Source organism: Dryobates pubescens, chromosome 29 (genome assembly GCF_014839835.1).
Source record: "Dryobates pubescens isolate bDryPub1 chromosome 29, bDryPub1.pri, whole genome shotgun sequence".
In the NCBI taxonomy this organism is placed as follows: Eukaryota; Metazoa; Chordata; class Aves; order Piciformes; family Picidae; genus Dryobates; species Dryobates pubescens.
Genome location: NC_071640.1, coordinates 5,961,779 through 5,986,625, shown reverse-complemented (window position 1 = coordinate 5,986,625; position 24,847 = coordinate 5,961,779). Strand labels below are relative to the sequence as shown.

At 41.5% G+C, this 24,847-nt stretch overlaps 1 protein-coding gene across 1 annotated transcript in view; it reads right to left on the bottom strand.

Annotated features, from left to right (window-relative positions):
• Nucleotides 1-24,294, bottom strand: part of SCAI (suppressor of cancer cell invasion) — a gene marked incomplete at its 5' end in the record, with an annotated part of 29,798 nt that extends 5,504 nt beyond the window's left edge. Inside the window, 14 exons of the mRNA XM_054174180.1 lie at nucleotides 822-903; nucleotides 1,378-1,477; nucleotides 3,582-3,660; nucleotides 4,422-4,523; nucleotides 5,204-5,305; nucleotides 6,131-6,283; nucleotides 7,343-7,441; nucleotides 8,858-8,954; nucleotides 10,428-10,526; nucleotides 11,079-11,165; nucleotides 11,795-11,890; nucleotides 19,115-19,246; nucleotides 20,889-20,990; nucleotides 24,245-24,294. Of these exons, the coding sequence (XP_054030155.1) occupies nucleotides 822-903; nucleotides 1,378-1,477; nucleotides 3,582-3,660; nucleotides 4,422-4,523; nucleotides 5,204-5,305; nucleotides 6,131-6,283; nucleotides 7,343-7,441; nucleotides 8,858-8,954; nucleotides 10,428-10,526; nucleotides 11,079-11,165; nucleotides 11,795-11,890; nucleotides 19,115-19,246; nucleotides 20,889-20,990; nucleotides 24,245-24,294 (1,380 nt within the window). The remainder of the gene's footprint in view (nucleotides 1-821; nucleotides 904-1,377; nucleotides 1,478-3,581; nucleotides 3,661-4,421; nucleotides 4,524-5,203; nucleotides 5,306-6,130; nucleotides 6,284-7,342; nucleotides 7,442-8,857; nucleotides 8,955-10,427; nucleotides 10,527-11,078; nucleotides 11,166-11,794; nucleotides 11,891-19,114; nucleotides 19,247-20,888; nucleotides 20,991-24,244) is intronic.
• Nucleotides 24,295-24,847: the final 553 nt, after the last annotated feature.

The window sequence follows — 24,847 nt, the reverse complement described above, 5'->3', positions numbered from 1 at the left end:
AATGAACAAGTTCTTCTGGCCACTAGACGTCCCTATTCCTCCTCTGAAATGCAGCTGTGAACATTCACTTCCCCTCACTGAACATAATGGAGCTATAAAAAGGAAGACATAAGGAAGTGGCACTTTCCCCAGATCCAGCATATTCTTAATATCCCATTCATGAATGAAATGGATGTTGTAATGCTATCCAGATTCAACTGGCAACCGAGACTGAAAATGCCTGCTTCTGTATTACCCGAATTGCAGATTCCCAAAGGTGATTTGGCATGGAGTAATTCTACTGTAAATCCACAGCACCCTAGGAAGGAGGCTCATTGTCCAAGCATATACCACTCTACAGTAACACTGGATGCTAATTTGAGTCTTGTTATTTCCTTGGTTCAGATACTTTTCAGACACAGACACCCTGTGTTTTATAAGATCAGGCTCAATGCTTTGACTTCTTTCTGTTGCTTAAAAGCAACTGAGTGTTGGATGACTGGAAAAAAAAAGAGCAGATTAGTTTATCTCCCTCCCCCATGCAAACACACCAAGATTTGTCTTTGGTATATAACAAAAATAAACCTCCCACCAGAGACCTTGGATATCTTGAACCTTTTTTCCCTCCAGGAGGATTTATTACTTTCCAATGAGCGGCTGTTCATGTGCTTCTCCTTCTTGTTCCTATTCATAGGATCAGATCCTGACTAGCATGCACAACCTCAAAAGAAAAGAAAGACTGAATACAAACTGTTTAAAAAAAATAGCCTGTTAAAAGTGTAAGCTAACTAGGGGTTGACACTGTATCCTACCATACGAGTAGCTGCTTTCAAGAGCCTTACCTTATAGGCAACACTGTTTGAAGAGTCCACAATGATGAACAGGGGTTTTCTTGTGAAAGGGTAGAGATCTCCAGGGTGAAGACTGCAACAAAAAAAGGGACACTTCACAGAGCCCTAGAATTGCTGCAAAGCTGTGACAGTGCACAAGTTTCTCAGACACACAGCTGCCCATATCCAGATAAAAACAATCAGATTGCCTATGGCCCTGTCCTCAGTCAAGTAACCACAAAGCTCACTTGGTATTCTCTATATGGTGGGTTATTGGAATTCTTGTTAGTTCTTTCCCAACAGATGTTTATCTTCTTATGAAGTCAGCCACTATTACTGTGACACAGTCTACTAATAAAGAATTTCCCTTAAGTCACAGAAGTCTTTTTTGAGTGTCTATCATTTAGCGCTGCACATTCATTTCTAATTGCTCAGCTTCAAGCTAATCTATGTTATGATGTCCTGCACTGAAAAGTTTGAATTTGAGAGGCTTTGATGCATTTTTTTTTCCCCCTGAATTAAAGACACATGCTTCTGCATCTGCAGTTGTCACACTGAGGAAACTCACCAGTGCATCTCCTTGTAAGACTGGTTTCGCTTGTGGATAGCGTCCCCATTTATAATGTCCCGGTTACTGTTTGTCAGAACACCACCAAAATCATATGGACCTACACGTGGCAAGAAGAAAGCTAAAATGAGCAGAGGCAACTCACCTCTATCACAGATCTCATGATTATATGTAAAGAAAGAAGCAACCACAAATCCCAGACAACTAAGTGAACCTGAACAGCTGCGGTTGGAAGGAGGGGCTAGAGGAATGTGGAGACTTCACTAATAACATATTCAATTTTATGCACTTTTAGTAGTCTCAGCATCTATCAAATAGAAGCAAGCAATGAAGCTTCATAACTTGATTTGTTTATTCCTAATTTACCCATAAGCATAATCCAAGAGATCCAAATAGTGGCTTTTGTTACACTACACAGCAAAAACTTTAAAATCCATTATACATTTCATACAGGAAAATCAATATCTTTGTAAAACTATGATATGAACTTACATATTCTAGGCTCAGAATTTGATCAAAAAGTAAGGCTAAATCAATCCAAACCCCTGTAGCCTCTCAGAATAGATATAGCACCATGATCTACAGTTACAACACTGCAAAGGGGAGAAAAGAGAGCTTGGAGCATGAATATGCTTTCAGTTTCCCTAGAAAGGACAAAACAAAGGTTCAAGCACAGAATTCATAATTTTTATGTGCACACAGCCTGGCTGTGGACTAAAGGTAAGCTAAAGAAATATTCTGCCAAGCTTGCACAACTCTGCTGCCCACCTGATGGAGAGCAAAGATGAAAGGAATGACTATAAAAAAAATATCCAATGCTGCCAGAAAAACACCCCAAACCCAGTTCTAAAGATATTAGGAAATGTTTCTGCTATTGATATGGGTATGAAATGTCACTAACATTAGTAAAATGAAGTATTAGAATTTCCTCATTCTGTTACACATTTGCAGAGTTGGTTGCCCACATTTGGCTACCAAATGCAACTTTTTTCAGCTTGGATACAGAAGACACCTTTCCATTTTAAGGGAAGCTTTGGGAATGCAATATTAGGAACAGAACATACATTAATTCGGCACTGTCACAAATGTCTCATGTGATCTGTCAAACACCAATGGCTTACAGGTGATAAACAGTGCAACTTGCAGCTGCTCTCCCTTTTAATAAGGTAGAACTTTCTGCAGACTAAACTACCTTATTAAAAGAATGCAGTGGCAATGGGAATCACTTAATGACAACTGAAGTCTGACTGTGCAGCTCTTCAGGTGACAGCACCTGGATGGCTCTACGGGTAGGAAATTAAGCTGAAACAACACATGCAGTGAACTGGACATATCACAGGCTTCAAGAACACAGTTTAGTTAGAACCTATCACCATGTTGCAGCAAGAAGTAAAATGTTAAAAGCATTTACAAAAAAAAGTTAAAAAAAAAAAAATCACTGCCACAATCCCAAGCTGACAGGGATTTTCTTTTTTTTTGGCCTTTTAACATTTTCCCTTTAACATATAAGTCATGCACTGGGATGGACAAGGAAGGCATGCATCTTATAAAGGAATGCAAGTCTCAAATGAGTTGTGTACAATATTTAGGATGTTAGAAACTTCCCCCCCCCCCTTAAATTATATAAATAGAGCTTTTGACTGTTTTTACTTCAGCCAACCAGTTTTCAGCTTTTAGATTGCAGTTGCATCCAAATATTCTGCTAGGTTGTAAAGAACAGGAGGATGAGGTGAGGAATATTGTCAAAAATCATGAGAAGGGCTTGAATTGTCAGGCTAACAAGCGTGCAAATAGAACAGTCCCTGTAGTTGCTTCAGCCCTTTTACCACCCATCTCCCAACCATGTGTTCTGATAGTGCTAGAGATTGGAAAGAATCACAAAGTGCCATTTAGCCATTTTATTAACTTTGCACTGATGCATCAACTGAGACGTGGTCTTCAAAATTGATGAAGCTTTTAATGCTTCAGATGCATCAAGAAGTGGATATGTCCTTAGAAAAGATCCCAGGTTAATGCACACTAATTAAAACACAGGGAATTAACTATTGTTTGTGGAAGAAAAATGTTATCTTACTAAGCAGACAGGAGAATAAAATTGACTTGTCTTTTAAAAGGAGCTTTGTGACATCTTTCTTGGTCACTCGTCCTGGAACATAAAGAGAATTCAAGCCCTGTTCATGACAGGGAGCATTCCTTTATTGTACCTTCACTATCCGAACGACCTGATGGAAACACGCCCGTGGCAGACAAGTAAATCAGCAGTACACTGTTTGCAGGCAGCTCCTGAAATTCAGATAAAGAGAAGAGTGGCAAGGGAAGAAATGTGTAAGCTTATTTGAATACTCAATCATCACCTGTGCTACTCCTACTTCTTCCCCTCACTCTGTTCTTCAGGTATGTATACACCCTAGCCCATCACATACACCCTTTCAGAGAGGCGAGTACACAGACCTCTAGGCTGGTGTCAGAGGTTCAAGAACCACTAAAAAAGCATCTGCTTTCACATACTCTTTTATTATCTAGCCAGATCTGAGGGTTTCCAAGATGTGGAAACCAAATGCTGCCAGGATCCATGCAGACACTAACTCACAAACAATTCAGAATCCTAAAGGAAGTTCTTTGTTTCCAAATACCCCAGAGTCTGCAACACCTGCCTCTTCCCTTGGACCCTTCTCAACTGGACAACAAACACAACACATCCAGGTTTTCATATAGACCTGTGAAAGAAAACTATTTTTCACCTTTCTAATGAGCTGTCTGCATGAGGAAACAGATGCTTTTAATTTCTAGAAAAGGCTGACCATGCAGGCACCCAAAATTCTCAGTACTAAGGATGCACCAGCTGCTTTTGTACAGTTGCTTCTTGAAACAAACTGAAACTTGTTTCTTTCTAGGATTCATATTCTGGTTTTACTATTAAATCTGAAGTTGCTGACTAGTACAGTCATAATTAGGCATAAAGAGCACAGCAACTTTATTACATTAAAATAAGCACAGCAACTGTATTAAGAAAAATAATTTACAGATTAACCAATTTCACAAACCTTAAATGATGCTGCTAAAAATGTATATAGCTGGCTAAAAGTTGGTTTATAAAGCAGGTATTTATGGGGATTTTCTCGTCTGGTTGGTTTCTCTGTAGACTCCTGTTCAAACAAACAAACCAAAACCAACAAACAAAATACAACACACACAAAAACAACAATCATGTATTACCAAAGCAGTTTCATAACCCTTTAAATGCCTATGAAAATGTTCATCTTCAATATACTTCCCACACAAATGGCCCGCTACTTCTGCATTGCATACTTACACAGTGAGGCAAGAGGCACAGTATTTGAGCCACAACTTCTTTTTATCCCTCCTTTAAATCTGTCACCTAAAGATCTTTCTTACCCTCTAAAGCCAAGAATACAGTACAAAAAATTCACCTCTGATCTCAATAAATGAAAAACTATGTATTTCCTTTTGTCTCCAGATAATGTATTTTTTCCTATTCCTTTCTCTGAAGGGGATATTTAATGTTCAGATGACTTAGCAAGCCAATGAACTTATCTGGCTGCATGACTGCTAGAGGGAAAACAAAAGAAGGGGTGAGTATATACCAGCAAGGAGAGGGATGGCACCCTTTCAGAAGTACCTCAGCTAGACCAATGTAAATCATTCATGAAATGATGCCCAACTATCTTTCTGATGGTTTTTCCACTACTGAATGTTTGCTAACCTGCTCAGCACAGCGCTAATACTGAAAGAATACACCCCCTTAACCAAACAACCCCCCAGTTAATATATATCCTGCCAGACTTATCACTGAAATAGACCTTACCTGCATTCCAGGTTTGTTCATTTGTGATGCTAAATTCATTGGTTCCCTTTCAAGTGCTTGCAGCATTCGGAACATATCAATTGTCAATTCACTGAACTTCACCTGCAAAACAGTCAAACAGTTTATTCTGCCAGATACAGACCCAAAAGAATTTCTTTGAAATTATCCAGCTGCATGTCAAACAGACCATCTTCTATCTCTCAAGGCTCTGTCAGTGTCACGTTTAAATCTCTAAAGACCTGTAAATGCCTTCTTGAAGACCTTAGAGAGGACAGTCTATTTACTACTGGTCTAGTAGTATTTACTACTAAATACAGTCTATTTACTACTGGTGAGTTCAGCCCCCTGCTTTGCAAATTGTGGACTTTTCTGGGGTGCTTATAAATGAGGTGTTAAACCCTCTAAGTACTATGAATTTATACAAAATCTGAGACACATAAGCTGTAGTTTAGCTACAACTCCCTTGCTTACCTGAAAAAAGAGCTCAGAGAGAAGTCATGAAGTCTGTACAACTTCACGATCATCATCATCTAAAAAAACAAGATCTTGAATGACTTTTGAAAACCCCTTCCTGTTGCAACTGAGGTTGCAACAAGCTGGACTGTGACAAGTGAAAGCCTAAGTAAAGCTTTTCCTAGATGTATCCCAGAGGCTTCTCTGCCTGAATGTTATTAAGAACAATTCAATAGATGAAAATCACTTCACATGATGAATATAAGTACTAAGACATCAGTATCACAGGTCTAACAGCTAACATTTCATTTCTAGCTCTTATTTCTGTGAACTTGCTGCCACGGCAAACATCACCCTCAAAATACTGCTATGTTCACCTCTGTTGGAATCTCTTATACGATCAGAAGGGGCATCACAGGGGAAAGGACTCTGAACTCCATAGACACAAATCCAGGTCCCTGGAATTTCTGTTACCTGGTTGTTGCAGTTCCCAATAATCAGCGCATCAGCAAGAGCAAGCTGTCCCACTATCATTCCCTGCTCTAGCATCGGAGCTCCTGTTTCAGAAAGCCTGTTAGAGGTGATTACAATGGTGTTGTCATCATTTAAAACCATGACAGGGTCTGCCTAAAAAAAGCAACCACAATAAATCAGGAATTCAAGCAAACGTACAGATCTGCAGTCAGAGAGAAGTCCAAAGGTCTTGCCACTGAAAGTAATCTTTCCGTAACAGAGGCAGATTTTTCCAATTCATTTGCCACGCATATATTTGTGTTTGTATGCAGGCTACAGAGTAATGCCTTACCACTGGAAAAGCAACAGCTCTCAGAGACTACAAGCAAATACATGGTACAAGCCAGGAAAGTACAGCAAATAGAAAACCCAGACTTCCTAAAATGACACAAACTCAGCTTCGGCTTTTCTATACCCAAGGGACCAAATGTCATCCACCAACCTTACAAATTCATGCAGAGTAAACTAACCATTCCTACAACAGAGAAGAACCCTGCATTATTTTGGCTTGCCTTCCCTTCCTAGAGATAAATAGCAAAGAAGATGAGCGAATGATCATGCCACCAAATAGTCGTGTTCCACAGTGACATCTTGTACAAAAGGAGGAGAGCTGAACACTGTCTCATTTGACAGAGGAATAAAAAAATATTTTCCTTTTAACAAACTTCAGAAGTTGGTCTCATTACAACTACACTAAGAGCCCATGAATTAGCTGCCAGGCTTGTCCTGTGGTCTCTTGTTATTAACTGCTTACGCACAGTCAGTGTGACAGACCATTACACTTTGAAACACACCCAAAACATCAGCAAATTGGATTGGCTTCTCCAGCCACTCAACTACAGCTGGCAGTCTCTCCACAATATTGGCTGTGGTAACTGCTGTGCTTTCAATTCCACCATTTTCTGAACACCAAGAGCAAAACCAGTAAGGTGACCAAGTGCATCTCAGCTTTATGCTTCTGTCCTCAATATGTGACATGCTCAGGTTTGACTCTTCAGACACTTGAATGGCTATCAGTGTTATGCTATTGGCTCTTCAGTGACTAAATGGGACAGGAATACTGTCCCTGTATGTGGCATGCCTGCTTTCCACACAGAGGTGGTGATCAAAGAACTCTTCAGTGAAGAACTCAAAGATTTTAAACTAAAAACTCAAAGGGAATGGTATTCTCACCTCAATAAATGCTGCCACTTCCTGAAGAACCAGGTTCCACTCCACCTGATCTTCAGTATTAAAACGATGAGTGTAGTCTTCAATTTCGTCAGACAGCTCCTGATGTAAAAAGTTCAGAGATAGACACAGTCACTTCTTAAACTCAGAGCTTAACAGGCATTCAGTAACTTTACAATTTGGTTAGCTGTGCTGGCCTTTAAGAATAATAATTTAAAAAAAAAGAATTCCTTGAGAACATATGCAGCAGACTTCTGACTAACACGCCAGCCAAAACGCACTCTTTCAGGAGACAGAATGCCAATGTTACACTGAGTTTTGGCAATGCAAAGTGTCTTTTAAGTAGGTCCAAATGCAAAGAATATGTGGAGTTAACAATCCCACTCACATACAGCTATGTCACTGGTTATTACCATAAGCTCTGGATACCAAGGACTCAAATTTCAGCTCACAAGTAACTTTAAATACCCTGAGAAAGTGAATGGTATGGTTTTTTTAGCTGCTACTAAGCTAAGCTAGCAGTTCAAGGAAGCTTAGACACAGAGACAGTAATGCAACCTACACAAAACTGTCAATAGCAGAAGCTGCTTGCAGCAAGGTTGTTGAGGGGTTTGGGAAGCATATGCTGTCAGGAGCAGCATGCTGTTCCTTTGTGGTAGTTGAAGGGTACCTCCCTATCTAGGCTGCAGCTCTTGGAATGTTTTCACTTGGTGTTCAAACAATGCTAGCAAATCAGTTGAGCTTAAAGCGTCATTATTAAATGTCTGATGCACAGAAGATATTCACTATGTTGGATGTCAGACAGTAGAAAAGGAAGGATCAACATTGGCCTGTTCTCTATTTGTTGTACCCAAAGACTTGTGTTTATAGGCATTCGGTGCTTTACTCCCACAGCAGAGGCATATGCAGATCCACCCTCTCCAATTTCATAGCTATAGCTACCTCATTTATCAATGTTTAATTTTGATAGATCTCTGGAAGGTGTAAAATGTATGCAGAATATGTTCTAGACATGAGACAGAGGGATAGCAGTTTGGAATGGGAGAGAAATGAGCTTAGCATTAAGCTGGAAAACACTGGCTTTCCAAGCAAGTGTGTCATGAAGGCTTGCAGGGGGAGATTCCATTGAGGTCTTAAATGCACTCAGGAATGAAGATATACTCAAGAGTTACCAGATGATCCCCACATTTTCAGATTAATAACATACATCAAATAATACAATTTATTCATAGCTAACTACATACATTTGTAAAGTTTCCCTCTAGCCAAATGTTCACATCATACTGTATCTTTCTGTAGCTCTAGACATGTTGAGCCTTCTGTGGCATCCAACAGCATAATCAGTTAAATGAGAAAAATAAAATACAAAGCTATGCTGCAGCAGCAACCAACATCACAGATCAAATGAGTGACATTTCAACTAAAATAGACTATATTATGGATTCCTTAATTAGGAAAAAAAGCCCTAAATAAGCAGCAACCTCCCACCCCTTAAGCACCTTTATCTTTTTAACATACCTTTACAAGGTCCTTTACAACATCCATTTTGTTGAGCAAGAGACAAACCACTATAAACCTTGCATAGTAACGCAGCTTCTTAACCACTAGTTCAGGCCTAAACACAACAAAAAACACCACAGCCAAATTTGAGATTAAAATAGAACACAGGCAGGCAAGAGGGGTAAGAGAGAAGATGAGTTTAAAACCAGAGCAAGGCTGAACACTCCACAGATTGAGAGTTCTACCTGAATTCATGTGGAGATCAATAGTTACCTGCCTACTTAAGAGGTTTATTTAAAATTGATTACAAGGACATAAAATATACATCACAGAAGTCACAGCCTCCCCCTTCCCCAAAGTAAGATACAATTGCTGGCTCTTTAGACAGGTCATGGGCACTATCTGACCCCACTGTATCACTTGATCATCACAACCGGCTCGAGGCTCACCCACCTAGGACAGCCTAGGGAACTGCAAGTCAGCATTGCCCGTAATTACTCATCCATTTCTAAAACCTTCTGACAGCATCTAGAAACATGATTGGTCAATCCTTCCTTGTCTAAAACAGCTCAAACACCCACACTGAAACTGAGAAATTTTCAAGAGAGAAAACAATAGGATCAACAGCTAACAGATCAGAGCAGGGAAGCTTTCATCTTTTTGTGGCGCACAGAAGCATTTGGACATCAGCAAGACTAGAGACATGCAATTAGTTTAAGTCCAGAGATCCTCAAATGCTTGGCAACAGAATCCATAACTAACCTTCTGCATTTATCTTGATAATGACTTCAGAGAATTCCTTCTTTAATTTTACTCTAATGAGGAAACCCAGATTTACTGGCTAGAATGTAGGAGAAAGTTCTTCACAGAGCAAGCTGTTAGCCATTGGAACGTGTTGCCCAGGGAGGTGGTGGAGTCACCATCCCTGGAGGTGTTCAAGAGGGGACTGGACGTGGCACTTAGTGCCATGATTTAGTAGTCATGAGGTCTTGGCTGACAGGTTGGACTTGCTGATCTTTGAGGTCTTTTCCAACCTTATTGATTCTATGACCAGAATCCAGAAGTAAGTTCCCCACCTATTCTGTGATATTCTTATTTTTATCTGTCTCTCTTCTTGCCAGGCAACACGTTTTCTGCACTGCCACAGGACAGCCCTACTTTGAGTGTACCTTGCTCAGTATAGCATCTTAAAAGGAAGACGTTCTGCCTCCTGAAGCTCTTGGACCTTGTCCCAGTCAGTTACAGAAGGCTGTTGTATTGCAGTACTAACTGATGTTCCCCTGAAAAGCCTGGTTAGAGTTCCTCCACTTCAACCCAACTAGCTTATCTTCCAGATAGAGTATACTGCTCAGGACTCAAAATGATAAATCTTTGGAGCCAATAGCTTCCTATCCAGGACCAGATAATAGACTATTCCTTCAGTCACAAGCTCCCACACTGAGGTTTTTAAGTCATGGCAGAAGGATTGAAAGAAACTTCCCTCAACAACACCGATTTTATCCCAGTTATACTCCTACAGTTTGTAGTTATTGCTGCTTTCAGACATTGTTCTAATCTTGAAAAAACAGGGGTATTCATTCAGACATACCTGTCTTCTTTGTTGACTTGGGAGTAGTATGACCTCTGCCTAATGGCTGAATAGAAGGAGAAAGCTTCATTGAGATAGCTTGTTTCTGAAGTGCGCAAGCTGCAGGGGAAGAATCAGATTAGCTCACTGCTTCAGATGGAAATTGGTGCCAAACCCTCCCTTCCTGCCCCCTCAACCATCTTGTGCATGGCAAAACTCCCTCCTAAAGTGACATCATATGAAAACCAGACTCTCATTCTTTGTGCCTGCTGGGAAAACAGATTTCAGGGCTTGGATTCCATTCTGGATAACAATCAAATCTGCCCATCTTGTATCCATATGTACAGGTGACAGGTTAATTGGAAAGTTTAAAGGAGCACGAAACTGCCAAACTTGTAAACCACACTTTTGCACAAGAGTCAAATGCAGCATGCATGGAAGATAGGGACCTTTCTGAGGTAGGAGCTAAGTCCTTAGGCAGTATCAGTGTGACTAGCAATGTGGTGTTTGGCTCATGGGCACCTTCCTCTGCAGCATCCCCATATAGTCCCCAGGGCCTTCTCATTCAGAAACAGACCTCAACTGATAACACTGATAAATGTCCAGATGTTTGGCATGGAGCTGCCACTAACACTGCATTCCCCTACTAAATCCTCTTCTGTGCATACTTACTAATAATGGTAATAGAGCTGCCCAATCTTGGAAGCAATTTCCCCAATTTGCCACCGCTTCAACCCATACCGATTGTCCAACACTTGTCTGTTTGGCAAGAGAGAAAAGACAGATGAAAAGGCATTCCAGAATTTCTCAGAACATCACCCCAGACAAGACAAAGAGCCACTGTAGGGCCGAATTGAGTTTTCATTACTGGTGCGGTGGCAATCCCAGCAGCAGTCCCTCACAGAGCTCACAGCACTGTGTACGCACACCAGGACGAAGACCACTCCTCTTGCATATGCTTGCAAGAAGCAGACACAGGTTTGCTGCACAAAATACACACAACAAAAGGTCACAGCTCCCCAGGAGAACACTTAGGCTAGGCAGCCAATGTAAGGTGTGAAAGATCAGAGCCCACGCTGCAGCAAGGCACTTCACACCATTCCAGATGGGTTCTGCGCTGCAGAAGCCATCATCCCAGCTTCTCCTTGGCAATAGGTGAAAGCAAAGCACATTCAAGTAGGGCAAAAGGTTTTGTTAAGAAAGTCCCACTGAAAACTCTGCAACATATTAACTCATTAGGCTGGGAGCACTACAGGAAGTGACTCGCCCCCCCTACACTTCATGCTTCAGTAACACAGCAAAATCTTAACCTTAACAGGCTCCAGGAATACCAGGGATTAAACTTGCACTTAAATCCAAAGAAATGTCTGCCTACAACATCCTCTTACCGATGCTGCTGTTGAAACTTCCAGAGTTTGGTGTAAACATCAAATGTTCGCCCAAAATAAGACTGCCACTGCTTTTGACCATATTGAGGTAAATCCCTGCAACAGACAAGTGACAAGCACAGTTAGGGAGAAGAATCCAGTCAGCCCAGTGTGACAGCAACATATTTATCACTGTCAGAATGATTTTGTTCAGAATTGACTTGAGAATTTAGAATTCTGCTGGCACCCAGAACCATGATTCCTGTAGGTTCTAAAAGCCTGTTGTTACTGGAACCTTGAAGGAATCATCTTTACTTTGTAGGTGTTGCATACATGAAGATCTGACCATAACATCCCACAAAGATCTGACCATAGTATCCCTGAAAACATGGTCTCCTAAAAGATTCCACAAGATGGGTTCTGTCCAACAGCTCCCAGCACTTACAGATCTAGACTTTAACTTCTAAGCTAGTTATGAAACAGAGTATATTTACAGTGTATTTCTATGGTATTTATAATGAACATCAGATACCCTATACACACGATCCTGTTCTCTCCAGCTGTGTCTGGGATTCTGGAATGGCTACTCCAACATGTAGAGCAGCAGCAGATAGAAGCAGTGCTCTCCATGAGCAAGCTAGCCTGAGTCAAGTGATCAAATACATGCAAAACCGTTGGTATTTATGGACAAACACAGCCTAAAGGGCAAAAGGGAATCCACGCTCTCTAATCCCTGTAAACACACCTTTACCGAGGCTCCTCAATATTAACAGGTTCTCAACAGCATCAGAGGAAGCCTACAAATAACCACTCCAAATAGCAAAAGACCATGTTCCTACATGCAGTTTCCAGCAGGTGATTGAAAACACCTCACTAGTTTGCTAAAACAGAAGTAATTTTATGCTTATATGCACAGAGGACTAAACTGGACTCTTAAAATATCATAGCAAAGAAGAACAAAACAAAACAGACCCTACCCAAGAGCAAGCCAAATAATCTAATGAAAATTAGCTCATTTAGACTGGTAATATTTCTTGCTACTCATTAAGGAAATAATCTTATTTAAATGGATCAGGCTGTTCACTCTGTTTCAGAAACAGATCCTATAACATTATACATAAATCAGCTGTGCAAATGCCATCAGGTCAAGCAAGCCTGTGGATGCTCACAGCTAACATTCACTGGGTCAGGTTACATCACCACCACATTTGTCACCCTCTAACTCATAGTTAGTGGTATGTCAGAACCTGAGACATGATTTTCCCTCACCAGACTCTAGTGCTTCAAGACAAGTTAGTCAAACCAGTTCAGTTCTGTTTTCGTATCTTCACTCAATTTCCACACTGTGATAATGTCACTTGCACCCCACCAACTACGATGCAGTCCTAAGGATTTTAGGGTTTAGGGTGCATGTTCTCAGTCCTAACAAAAGGCCATCACCTGGGAGTTACTTGAAACTTGGAACAAATGCAGCAGAGAACACCAAATCCCCTCAGTCTCACTGAACACATGATGCCTACAAGGCTGTACTGAAGCTGACTGAAAGGAGGTAATTCTGCAAGTGGAAGGGGAACAGCTTTTTCAAGACAGCACCACCTTTCACTTGGATCAAGAATAACTTCTTCAGGGAATGCTCTCTAAAATCACTGTGCTGGTTAAGGTACCATCCAACACCTCAGCCTTCAGCAGACAAGTACAGTACAGCAGCATATTCTATTTCCAAGCCTGGGAGGTTGAGACTGAGGGATATGCCACCTTTTGAAACCACGGCATATCCTCTGGAGGAGTAAGACAAGCAAAGCAGTGCACTAGGATTTCCAGAGCAGCATACTGGCAGGTTTCTGCTGAGTGTAATTGCTTTAACAGCACCCTAGGTAGAAAAAGAAATTAATATTCCTTTGCTCACCAGCCAACTGTACTTCCCACACAGCTTGAAGGGACCTAGCTTAGTTACTACATGTAAAATGAATCTGCTATCAGCTATGACTCTTACCAGCCTGGAGAACCATTCCAGTACTTGCTGCTGCTATGAAAATGCCAAGAATCTGGGCAAGAGTTTACAAAAAAAATAATTAAAAATAAATTCCTTGAACTTGCAATTGGCTGCTCAACATCTTGGAACATTCCTTCATGAAGTGAGGGGTAAGCAGGAGTAAAAACATGTACTTTAGGGCACCAACACCTTCATCCAAATATAACTTGATACAAACACATGCAAATTTAAAGCATTTACTGCAAGGAATGATTTACTACTTTCCATTGTAACAGATATAAACACTTCAGCTAAACAAAAGAAGTTAAGGCACCATCCAAACACATGCCAAAGATACACTGCAGGCTTTGAAATAGCAAGAGGTAGTGTTACATTTAATGAGCAGAGACACTAGTTTCAATGTTAAAAAGAACAATAATATAAAAGCAAATACAAATAAAACCCCAATGTTAACATTGATCATTAAAATAATAATAAAAATCAAAGCTCCCTGGCATTAATTAAAGAATGACTTAACTAGCAAGCTGACTCAAAGAACCCTACTGTACTAAAGTAGGCTTTCTAGCCCCAGTTGCTTAGGTCATTAGGGCAAAGGCCCAGTAAGGGAACAAGAAAACACACCCAAAATACACCTTTCTTCTCTCAAATGCTGAGCAGTAGGTACATGCACAGATGTCTGTCACCCTCAAAGTAAAGAAGCTTTTCCTTATGCCTAGGTGGGACTTCCTGTGTTCCAGTTTGTGCCCACTGCCCCTTTACCTGTCGCTGGGCACCACTGAAGAGATCGGCCTCATCTGCTTAACCCTTGCCCTTTAGATATTGATAATCATTGATCTCCTTTCACTCTTCTCCAGGCTAAACAGCCCAGGTCTCAGCCTTTCATCATCAGAGAAATGCTTCAGTCCCCTCAGCATCTTTGTAACCTCTGCTGGACTCTCTCTAGTCTCTCTTGAACTCGGAAGCTCAGAACTGGACACAATCCTTCAGATGTGGCCTCACTAGGGCTGAGCAGAGGGGGAGAAGAACTCCCCTCAACCAGCTGGTGACACTCCTCTTAATGCACCCCAGGATGCCACTGGCCTTCTTGGCCACAAGAGCAGACTGCTGCTCACCATACCTCACCTGGTACCTTCCTTTGCTCATTCTGTTATCCCTTCGATTCTGTACCCTCCTCTGTATGAGTCGAAGCACTGCTATAAAGGCTAATTCTACTCCCTGTGTTGCACTGGTTCTGAATACATGGAAGTTGGTGGTGTCTGAGGAGCCTGTGTGAGTGCAGGGTGCATGTGTTTGGCTGCTGATGTCCTCGGTCACTGCTGGGTGTCCACATGCATCTCTCTCCAGCAGCGTGCTCGCCTAATTGCAGCTGGCATAGCTGCACAGTACCACGCGATTCCTCGCCTCCCCAGGGAACAGGAAAGATCTCCATGGAAACAGACAGTAGCACTTGTTCTTTTGATAGTATTCTGACATGGCTGTAATAAAACTTCATTTATGACAATACATTACCCTGCTTCCACCACAGATTTTTGCAGACAAGAGCTGCCACCGCTGCCATCCATTTACTGAACATCACGTGTTGCTCCCCGTGTATCACAACATTTGGCTGTGACAAAGTGGGTGCATAAGCTCAAGAGGATATTTAGTGCAGTTATTTTAATCAATCCAGAGGATCTGCATTATTTGGCAAGAAATAGCCCAAAAGAATACCAGAGACTTGGTTGCTTGCAGAGTGGATGATTAATGCAGCTCCTCCCACCGAAGGAGACAGGGAATATACAATCCAGAATCAATTACACACCCAACTTGAGAGCAAAAGACCTATGTTATAGCAAGACATTTTGCTGCTTCCAGATCTGCAGGATACTAGAGCACTCTGGAGAGAAAAAGGCAGCAGCCTCCATTTCCTCTGAGGTTTGCCTGACTGAGGATATAGGGTACAGAAGAGGCACTACCAGGGGTATTCCCTCATGCTCTTACAGACAGCAATCAGCTTTACAGAAGACAGGAAGGGACAGCAAGAAAGGTGCAGAGTAGGTAATGGAGATGGTCTGCTTTAGGACAGTTCTATGCAGACAAGGAAGACAGTGACACACTTTATTACAACAGCCTGCAACAACAAGTGGAAACTGTTCTCAAATTTATTGGCTCTTAAAACATTCCAAACTGGACATGAAATCACAGACCCAGATGTTCTAAAAGGCTGGGTTTTTCACACTGGGCACAGAAGACTTACTCCCTTCCCACCATAGACTGGCTGGTGGATAAATTCCATACACAGTCCAGAACTTCATCCAATTCTTGCTGTATAGTCTCAGCAAAGACCAGCACTACTTACGTGCTCGTAATTAATTTTCTGTCAGTAGCTCCCCTCAGCCATGCTGTTGGCAGAAGCCAGCTAATACTGGCTGAAAACCAATTAAAGGTGCTGAGGTTTGCTTGGCCAGCACCACATGCAAGTTGTCACACATGGACAACTTCCAGAGATGTCAAGATGCTGAGAAAGTCCTAGAGACTCAGCAGTACACTTAAAAAAGACAGGTTACAGTAACTGCAAGCTTAAAATTCAGAGCTTTAAATACATTCACAGCTTTGACAGGTGATAAAAAAGACAATTTCCTTTTATGTTCATAGGCTTGTAGTAATTACAGGCTCTTATTCCCAGAACTAAGCAGCAGTGGGATAATGGTGTTGTGGTGTAGCTTCTCCCATCACCTCTAATAACCCACAGACAGTAAGCACACCAGTACCATTCACAGTAACTTGCCTCAGTAATGCAACTGGTGTGAGAAACAAGCCCCCTCCCAGTACCACAGGATACAGCCTGCAGCTCTACCTGAAGCTAACAGGGTCATGTCAGCAACACAGAACAAAACTAAGAGGTTCAACTTGCATCTTACTGAAGTCTATAGAATAGAGATCCCTGGAGATATTCAAGGTGAGGCAACCTGATCTAGTTGAGGATACCCCTGCTTACCATAGATGGGGTTAGACTAGATGACCTACAGAGGTCCCTTCCAACCCAGACCATTTCATGATTCTATAAATGGTTAAACAGTGTCACTTCTTTCCATGGCAGGACAGCAGTGGTGATACTTGCAACCAACATAAGGAGCAAAAAGACCTTATCATCTGGGAAAGTATACCTGGAAAGTCTTTTCATTTCTTAAAATCTCAAGCTTCTCTGTGATATTGAACACATTCAAGCACTTTTTAACATTAAAAAGAAAATAATAACTGGTCACAGGACATCATGAAAATCTGCTTCCTAACATGCTCCTTCCAGCCAAAAAAAAGTAAGTGGGAAAAGAGAGAAGAGAGCAACTGGAACATAATTCATTAACAGTTGTATCTAACTCATAGTTCAGGATGTTCAAGAAGGGAGTACAGAGACAAGAAAGACAACCTCCCCTCTGAGGTATTCTAGCACACATGGCCACAAGAGGATGGTGTCACTGGTAGCACAAGTGTGAAGTATACTTTGGAGCAGCAACCTTGGCAGATCATCCTATGTTTTCCTCAAATGCTGTATTTGGCATCTGTATTGGGAAGAGAGGAAGGAAATGCTACTGAAACAAAGACGTGGCAGGCTGAGCTCTTGCATTTTTGGCAGCAGCAACAGCTAAGCAGCTGCCAACACAGCTATAGGCTCAGATCCCTGTAGCTGAAGTGCCCAGAGGAGGTTTCAGGAAGGAATCATTGCTCTCCTCTCTCCCCCATCACTTCTTTTCCAGGGAGAAGATAATGGCATAAAACACAGCAGCAAAGGCCATCATCATCTTCAAATAAGAAGGCAACAGGCATGCATCAAATGCATTTATTATGCTACAGGGAAGAGTAAGCAACTGGACTAAGAATTAGGATAATTGTCAAGTTATTTCCAGGTGAACTACCCAGAAGAGTACAAGCACTAACAGAGGAGATACCTGAACATTATAACGCTGCTCTATGCAGTCATACTGTCTACAGGAATCACAGGTTCTATAGGTGAAATGATGGTCAAGTTCAGTGCAAGAAGCACTTCCTTGTGTCAAGTTACTGTAAGGACAGAGGCAGGCTCCTGTTCTGCTATGTTCTTATGTTCACACAGCAGAGCTGGCTGCTGATGCCCATCTCTCTATTTCTATTCCTTAGATTTCATACAACAGTGCTCCCATTTTCTTTCAATCTAGTTGGATAAGGTTTACTTTCTGGCCAAGTACCATGGATATACAGGGAAACTACAGCTTTCATCAAGTACCAACTCCCTCCATGCCCAGGGGAAAAGACAGAATGGCTGAAGGTACCCTGCCATCTGAACTGGAGCAGGATGCATCCAGACACAAACTGTATTAATTTGTACTCTTCAGTAACTCAGGCCAAAATTTCAAGCAAGCTACATCAAAAAGCCAATGCAATGAATGGCATGTATGGGCCTGGAAATCCTGGCCTTGGGTTCCAGTCCTTTGCATTAGACTACACTGAAGGCAATCACCAAGAACTCTTTGTCTCTACTGCCCTTTTACCATTCAGATTTTGGAGCACAAACTGTTTGTTTGGCATTTAGTAATCAACCTCTAAAGCACACAAAAGGATTATCAATAGCGGGGGGGGGGGACACGACACAGAAAATAAAAAGCATCTTTGCTAACCATCTGTGTTTGAATAACAGCAAGTTATATGGCCCCAAACATACAGTATTACTCAGAGACCAGCAAGAGGCTGAACTGCCAACAAAATATCAGCTAAAAATCATGTTGCTTAAAAGGCTCTACAGCAAAGCTCTGAAATAAAACTGCCCTTTAATCTTTCACTCAGCATATATTGATACACACAGCATGCCCATACCACTGTCCAAATGTGGATTATTTTCCTTGAACTCCCATTACTCTTCCTCCCCTTCTTATTGGTGTTGACAAAACAGCTTGACTTTCTAGACATTGTTGCAGATATTTTTGTAGACAACCACAGATTTTGCCTTTCTCTGCAGTTCAGATGAAGTATTTGTTTCACCAGACATATACAGGCTATGGTTTGGATGTTTCTCTTTATCACTTTCTATATTTCTTCCCCCAAAATATTTGTTCCCTCTTTTGCCTCACCTAGGCCAATCCTTTTTACCCCTTAGGTTTTTGGTACAGAGACTGGGGTTTTGGACTCACATTCTGTTGACTCTATACAGCCACAGATAGTCCTTAACTGTGTTCCTCATACACAACACTTCTGTACCCATACACAGGTGTACATTGTGCTCTCCTGAACAAATTTACTGGGTTTGCATTTGAACTGTTCATTGCAGAACTGATGACAACACCACTTGTGTGTGTTTCAATGCCTTCCTGAAGGAATACTGTCAAAAGTGCACTAACCTTAAGCCATTGAATAGCTGTTTAGATTTATCCAATAAGTAGCAAAAGTCTGTAACTGTTTTTCTCTCAGCTTGAGGAATATCATCTTCAGCTCCTCCTGATGACATGATTTCTTTTAGGGCAAACTCAGTCCTATGAAGAAGAAAATAGCCATATTACTCAAAAATTGAGGGCTACTGTGAACTCATCCAGATTAGATGCAAGAACGGTTCCATGGGGATGGCAACAAAGAGCATGTGATTCTCCCACAGGTTACTCTGCTCAAGACTCATTAAAAATAACAGCTGAGAATCAAAGGATGGGACTAATTATTGCAGTGCAGTTAACAGAGCAAAATTAAAAGTAGTACAAGACTCAAAATAACTCTGAGGACTGTATTCACAAGCACAAAACTGCCAACAAAGGACTGTAAGACAAACAATGCTCGGGTTCAGTACATGAACAAAGAAATCCTCTCTAAATTTGCTTTTCTGCAGAAGTGTTTATCTTGCAACTGTACTTAGAGAAACTGGCCTCAGCTCTGTTTAGATTTTATTTTCTTCTGCAACTGCTGAAAACTGCAGCTCACCAGTTCCTATTGCTACAACATAGCAATCTTAGACAGAATGCTAAAAAATACCCTGCTTCCTCTCTACTTCCTCAAGACTGTTTAATTCCTTGGCTTGTACTGCCCACCATTATACCTGCAGATCTATTTTTACTGTTCACCTAAGTAAACTCATACAGTAATCACCTGAACAAAAAAAATTAAGATATAGGGTAGAGAAACCTAGTGTTGAGGGAGTAAGGGAAAATAAAAGCCTATGAAGGCAAAGAGGCTTTTAAAATCTTAATTCAAACATACATGGACATAAAATTATCCTTTTGATCACCCAAAGGAGAGCTACAGATTTCTCAGCAGCAACAACAAAACACACTCCTCTGGAAATGGCTACCAGGTCTTTAGCTCTTCTGTACTCTCTAAGAATTTTAGTGCAAGATAAACACACCTCTAACAGGGCAAATGTAGAGCTTTTACTTTCAGCAATTTCTCTGCTAGTTCTGGTACTTACTTCTGCCAAGCAACAAGTTTCCATTTGTGCAGAAGCACTTTTTGTATCCTATTCACACAAATAATTACTACAAGTCTCAATTCAAGAAAGCAAATGGCAAAGCTAACTGCTTGAAGTCATTGGAAAGTATCCAAAAGCATTTTCATCAACTGTCACAAAAGAACCTTCACAATAACCCAACAGACTTTAAAAATATTTCCCTGAACAAATTCTTCATGCCTACCACATGCAGAAGAAATTGGCAGTTGCCCTCCCAATTTCTGGAGATAAGTTAGTGAGCATATCCTGCCAGCCAAGCAGTTTCAGAATTTCCCAGGCTAGACAAGATGCAGCACACAGAATCACGTTGTTGTCTTTTACACACCCATGTGACAGCGCACTAGGGCCCCGGTGCAGATGTGGGGGACACTGCACAAACTGCTTGTTGAAGAGAGAAGAAGGTAGGAAGTATCTGTGTGTTCTCAGGTAACTGCAATATGGGTGCCAGACAGCGTAAGAGAGTTCAAAACATACCAGAAGCTGCTGGCATGAGCTTAGCAAGCAGGGCATGAATATTGTGAAGCACCAGCCTCTAAACATCTACATTCACACAGCAGGAAACAAACAACATCAACTACTTAAAGCACTAATGTATGAAATTGCAATAAACAGCAAGAGCTACAAAACAAGACATTAGAAGTAGCCAGGAGATGATTCAGGAATTTCAGGAGGAGGGACAATACCCCAGGTACTGTGTTCTCTGCAGCAAGGGTGACCTCAATTCTGCAGCGAGGCCCTGGGATTCTGCAGCACTCCACTGTGATAGATCAGGCACTCCAGAGCAGCTTCACAGACATGGTCAAAAATTGAGGAGCTTGCTTAAATTGCAAAGTGTATTTCATACAGTCTGTGCATCATTAGTTGATAGTAAAGCTAATTCTGTTTTACACTACCCTTAAGCTATACTATCCAACTACTCCAACCCCTGCTCACATTGGCCAACTGAATCTGCATTATCCCTGGCGCAGGCAAGCCACAGATCTCACCTGGAGGGAGTCCACTAAACCCTGCAAAGAGGGTCATTTATGCAATGAAACATATGCTAGAAAATTCACTGCCTGCCTATCTGAAAAGCATCAGAAGACAGGAAGAATACTTGTTGAAGAAGAAGGAGAAAAATACCCCACCTTCTTGCATATTCCAAACAATTAAGATATGTTTCGAAAGCCTGCTTCAAGTGTAGCCAGTTCCTAAATCTTTACCACAATATTAGCTTGTGGAAAGTTAGAACTGAGAGGAAAAAAAATAAATAAAAAAAGAGGAGGAGAGAGAGAGATCATATCAAACTGAAAACAGAACATTGGAGAGATTCTGTGTGCTCAGCCTCCTGATACAGCTGTTGGCACATTGGTTGGAACCTATTACTGAAGCAGGGGGCAAAAGCCCTCTGCTTATGGAAAGAAACTGCCAAAAGCAGGGCAAACAGCCTGTCTTTTTATCAGGGACTGCTGCTGAAGGAACCTAGGAAACAAACCTCATCTGTGCACATTCTGACATTGCACAGAGACCTGAAATATTAGTATACCCTGGAGATGCATCACTGGGACATTCAGTTTTCCCTTTATTTACAGGTTTAGAAATGAAAAAAATATTTTTGCAATCAAGCCACACAGATGGAATTAAGGCAACCAGTTGGCTAATGTGGTATTATATAGCTCAGGTGAGGAGTATTAAGCAGAGACTTACATAAGGGAGTGTACAAAAGGAGCACATTTACAAGAACAGTCCGGGATTTACTTTGTCAAAGAGAGGAAGTTAAGTCTTAATCATTCAAACTTATCTCCTGAGAAGAATCCCTGCTGGCACAAAAACCAGACTGGAATCCAGCTAGTAGTAGTAAACTAAAAAAACCTCATCACGATAGCTGCTGCCATGAAAGCATCCCCACCATCCAGCATTCCATTCTACCTGGTCTGGTACTTAGGTAAATACCATAGGTATTTCATACTATGTAAAAGGAAGACTTGCAAGTTAGAGCTGGAATAAAGTATTCAAAGCATATTTCATCAGCATGCATTGAATGACACGTGCTATGCTTACTCTAGAAAGGGCTGGGAACAGAACAGAGAAACTCTTAAAACTCTGCCCTGTACCATGGTCTCTAAGAATTTGATCTGCCAGCTTCCCACACATGCTTAGCCTTGCTTCACTGACTGTCCACCCTTTGGTGGGATTCCTTCTACTCAACCTTCAGCATCTAAACAGTAAGACAGAGGGATAAATATATCTCATTTTCTACTGAGGCTTTTAAAGGGAGGGAGGTGACCAGAAGACTCTTGATCTAAGACATTACAATGAATGCAGAAGACGCTGAGTGCTTATAATAAGCTATTCCATTAGTACACAACAAACACAGAAGCCTGTGTGTGCTCTCTTCAGCTTTGGCTTATTTTATAATAAAATAGCAAAGCCAGAGTTAAAAGTAGAATGAAATGAAAGCTTAGCTACCCACACAATTATGAAAATATCTCTGTTCTTAATGACCTAAAGATGCAAGCACAATTAATTACCTGAGGGATAGCACAGACACAACAGACACAGCACCACTGGGATGACAGAACGAGTATGTTTCAAATAATCAACTTTGGACAGTGACAACAGATAAGATCAAGTTTCACTCTCTTGCAGGGTAATTAGAGGCCTATTCTGGGCCTGTTATTACCCACTACATGTCAAATTTATCTTCATGATGATTACAAACTAACACCAAACAGGAAATACATTATAAAAATAGTCAGACTGAGTAACACCATGGGCAGAGCCTTCTAGGGGAAAAAAATAATCAGGAAAAGAAATAAGGGTTTCAATCAATAAAGAAATAAAAGCAGTGAGGAATTAAGCAGAGCAGTAATAAGCAGGACAATTTCCCTCTATGAGGGAAAAGCTCATATCAGAAAAGCCAACAGAAGTGAATTTTTCCTACAGATCTCAGACTCAAGCATTTTGGTTATGGACATGAGACAGCCACTGCTGCAATTTAAAGCCAGGTTTCACTCAGCCACAGCACATGCCTGAATGTGAAGGAAAGATGGGAAGGGAAGATGGAAAGCAAAAGGGACAGTGGAGCTCTTAAATGTTAGGTGAAGCTGGCTTTTGCAGCTGACACAGAAGGAAAATAAAATCAGTTCTCTCATCCACTGGTTTTGGCTTATCATGCTCCGGAGGGGGTAGGATTTGGAGCTGTACAAAGGAAGAGCTACTATCATGAGCAGCCCAGGAGAGGAGGAGGTCTTCCCTGTACAGAAGACTGTGTTGTAACATAGCAGCATTACAGACAGGAGAAAGACTTATTATTAGAAACAGCAAGTGGGCACAGCAAAGGGAGGAATATAGCTACTGACATCGCCCTTCCTCAGGGACTGACTGCTGAGCTCCAAATGAGACATATAAATAAAATGCAACCAGCACTACATCCCCAATGTGGACCTCTCCTCTTTGCTACTAGAGGTAATACCACAGATCAGTGCTCCTCTTCTGCAAAAAAACAGACCAGGACAAATATCCCTACTTGATGTTTTGTTCTTGGGTTTGCTGCTTTTTGTTTCCTTTCATGCAGATGAAACTGTTGGGCTGGTTTGCATGACAATTTGTCTTTTTCTCTTAAGCAGCAAATGTTAAAAAAATGATGTCCAGAGCCTGCAAAAGGAGACATTGAAACATTGTTTTAAAAGACAGCTAAAATAAGTCAGAAAATGGTGGCTTCCAGCAGAACTTCTTATTCTCTCAAAGATTTTGCCAACTCCTCAGGCTGTACAAGGCAGGAAAAATTGTGCTAGCCAAGCATTGTACTTCATGTGCCAGGTTCTTTCCAGCACTCTCAGAACCCACAATTTCAGGTTTGCTCAGTACAATACATCACTAGATTTTACAGATTCATCCCGTTGCAGCACCCAGGGTAGCAGAGCTTACAGGCATCCCAGAGGATGGCAAGACTATGCAAAGCAGCTGGAGCTGAATGGCAGCAGGAGGAGGAGGGTATGGGAAGCGGATGGCAGTTTCATGATGCTAGCCAGTATTTTTGAAGTTATGTGTCACTTACATCACACACGTTTCCACTTCCCTGGGGTTTGCCAACTTTTGGCTAAAGGTTTACAGGCTCAGCTGGAAGGGAAAAAAAAACAAAGTGCTTAAGTCAATGGTATGCTCTCCATACTGGCCCTGTACTGGGACCTAGGCCTGCACAACAAGGCACATTTTATGAGCAGTAAAAGACAACTCTGGTTAAGAGAAATCCAGCTGACAATGGAAGTCAAGCACAGATACGTTAACTAACTGCATTACACACATCTCCTTAGCCAGAATCACTCTAACCTGCTATTCAGCACGTGAAGGAGGGTCACAGCTTCACTCATGGCACTTGTGAGCAAATAAAACCTCATTCCACAGATAATCTCACCATAGTGTCAATGTATGGCACACTGTGCAGGCAGCAGGCAGGAGGGTATGAACTCTGCTGAGTAAGGACAAGGAGAGTCAGGGGCAGCATCCTCAAGCTGCATAGCAGAGTTGGATGGACATGGGACCTTGAACTCCTGACGGAGCACTTGTACAACCAATCTGTCTTTTCTTAAGCCACTGCTTCTGCTCAGTTGTGGAATCAAGAGTGTCTCAGCCTCCTCAGGAGTATTTAGAGGATAAAAGC